Here is a 1,424-nt window from a genome sequence, read left to right on the forward strand (position 1 = left end):
ATATTAGCTGAATGGATAAATTAATACATGATTTAAAAAAAATGTTAATGTGTAAAAGTTTTTTTTTTTAAATGATGTTTTTTTAAAAAAAACATCTTATGGCTGTTACTGAAGACTTCTTAAAACAAGATATAATGAAAGCTCATATCTGTTTTTTAAATAATAATTTTTGATAAATTCTTTCTTCATTATTTTGGTTTGGTCTTTTAGGTTCACCAGGCAAAGCCAATGTATGAAGCAAATTACTCTGAAGTGTCTCAATTTGTATTCTTGGGACTTTCTACCTATAGACCAGTGCAGCATTTTCTCCTTGCTTTCTCTACAGTGTTTTATGTAACAATTGTTTTTGGAAACCTCCTTGTGGTGTTTACAGTGACCTTTGACCCTTACTTACATTCCCCCATGTACTTCCTTTTAGCCAATCTCTCATTTATTGATTTATGTCTTTCTACCTTAACGGTTCCCAAGATGATATCTGATCTGCACTCAGGGCACAAAACCATATCCTTTCAGGGATGTGTCATCCAGATATTTGTCCTTCATGTCCTGGGTGGATCTGAGATGGTGCTGCTCATTGCCATGGCCTTGGACCGATATGTAGCCATATGTAAGCCCCTCCACTATCTGACTATCATGAGTCTGCAGATGTGCATTTTACTTCTGTCTGGTGCTTGGGGTATTGGCTTCATTCATTCAGTGGCCCAGTTAGCTTTTGTTGTTCATTTGCCTTTTTGTGGTCCTAATGAAATAGATAGTTTTTACTGTGACCTTCCTTGGTTTATCAAACTTGCCTGCACAGACACCAACAGAATGGAATTCATGGTTACTGCCATCAGCGGGTTCATTTCCATGGGCACCTTCTTCTTATTGCTTATCTCCTATGTCTTCATCCTGGTCACTGTACGGAAAGGTTCCTCAGGTGGTTTGTCTAAAGCCTTTTCTACTCTGTCAGCTCACATCACCGTGGTGATTTTGTTCTTTGGTCCATGCATCTTTGTTTATGTGTGGCCATTTCCCACTGTGTCAGTGGATAAATTTCTTGCCATTTTGGACTTTATGATTACACCCATTCTGAATCCTATTATCTACACATTGAGGAACAAGGACATGAAGATGGCAATGAAGAGACTGTATAGTCAACTCCTGAGTTTGAGAATGATCTCCTAAATAACTCATGAGAACACAAGTGGTGCCTTCTGAAAGTAATACTGTATGCGTAAATGTTAAAGGGTTATACACTATTTTAAAACAATTAATTTTCTTTATTTCAGCAGTTCAAAAATCTTGGATAGTTTATTCCATATTAATGACCAATAGTGTGATTATGTATCTATATCTCTATATGTCTCTCTCTATATATCTAAGACTATTTTGCATATTTTAAAATTTTACAATACTGAAAATACACATTTTGTGTGGCTTAC

At 36.0% G+C, this 1,424-nt stretch overlaps 1 protein-coding gene across 1 annotated transcript; it reads left to right on the plus strand.

The window, feature by feature from the left end:
• Window positions 1-228: 228 nt before the first annotated feature.
• LOC123862368 (olfactory receptor 4F6-like) lies at window positions 229-1,167 on the plus strand. The gene has a single exon (XM_045901933.1). It carries the CDS (start codon window positions 229-231, stop codon window positions 1,165-1,167), a length of 939 nt encoding a protein of 312 aa, XP_045757889.1.
• The last annotated feature ends 257 nt before the right edge of the window (window positions 1,168-1,424 follow it).

This window comes from Mirounga angustirostris, unplaced genomic scaffold (assembly GCF_029215605.1).
Source record: "Mirounga angustirostris isolate CCGP_5_RB_7025 unplaced genomic scaffold, mMirAng1.0.hap1 SCAF_9, whole genome shotgun sequence".
Lineage (NCBI taxonomy): Eukaryota > Metazoa > Chordata > Mammalia > Carnivora > Phocidae > Mirounga > Mirounga angustirostris.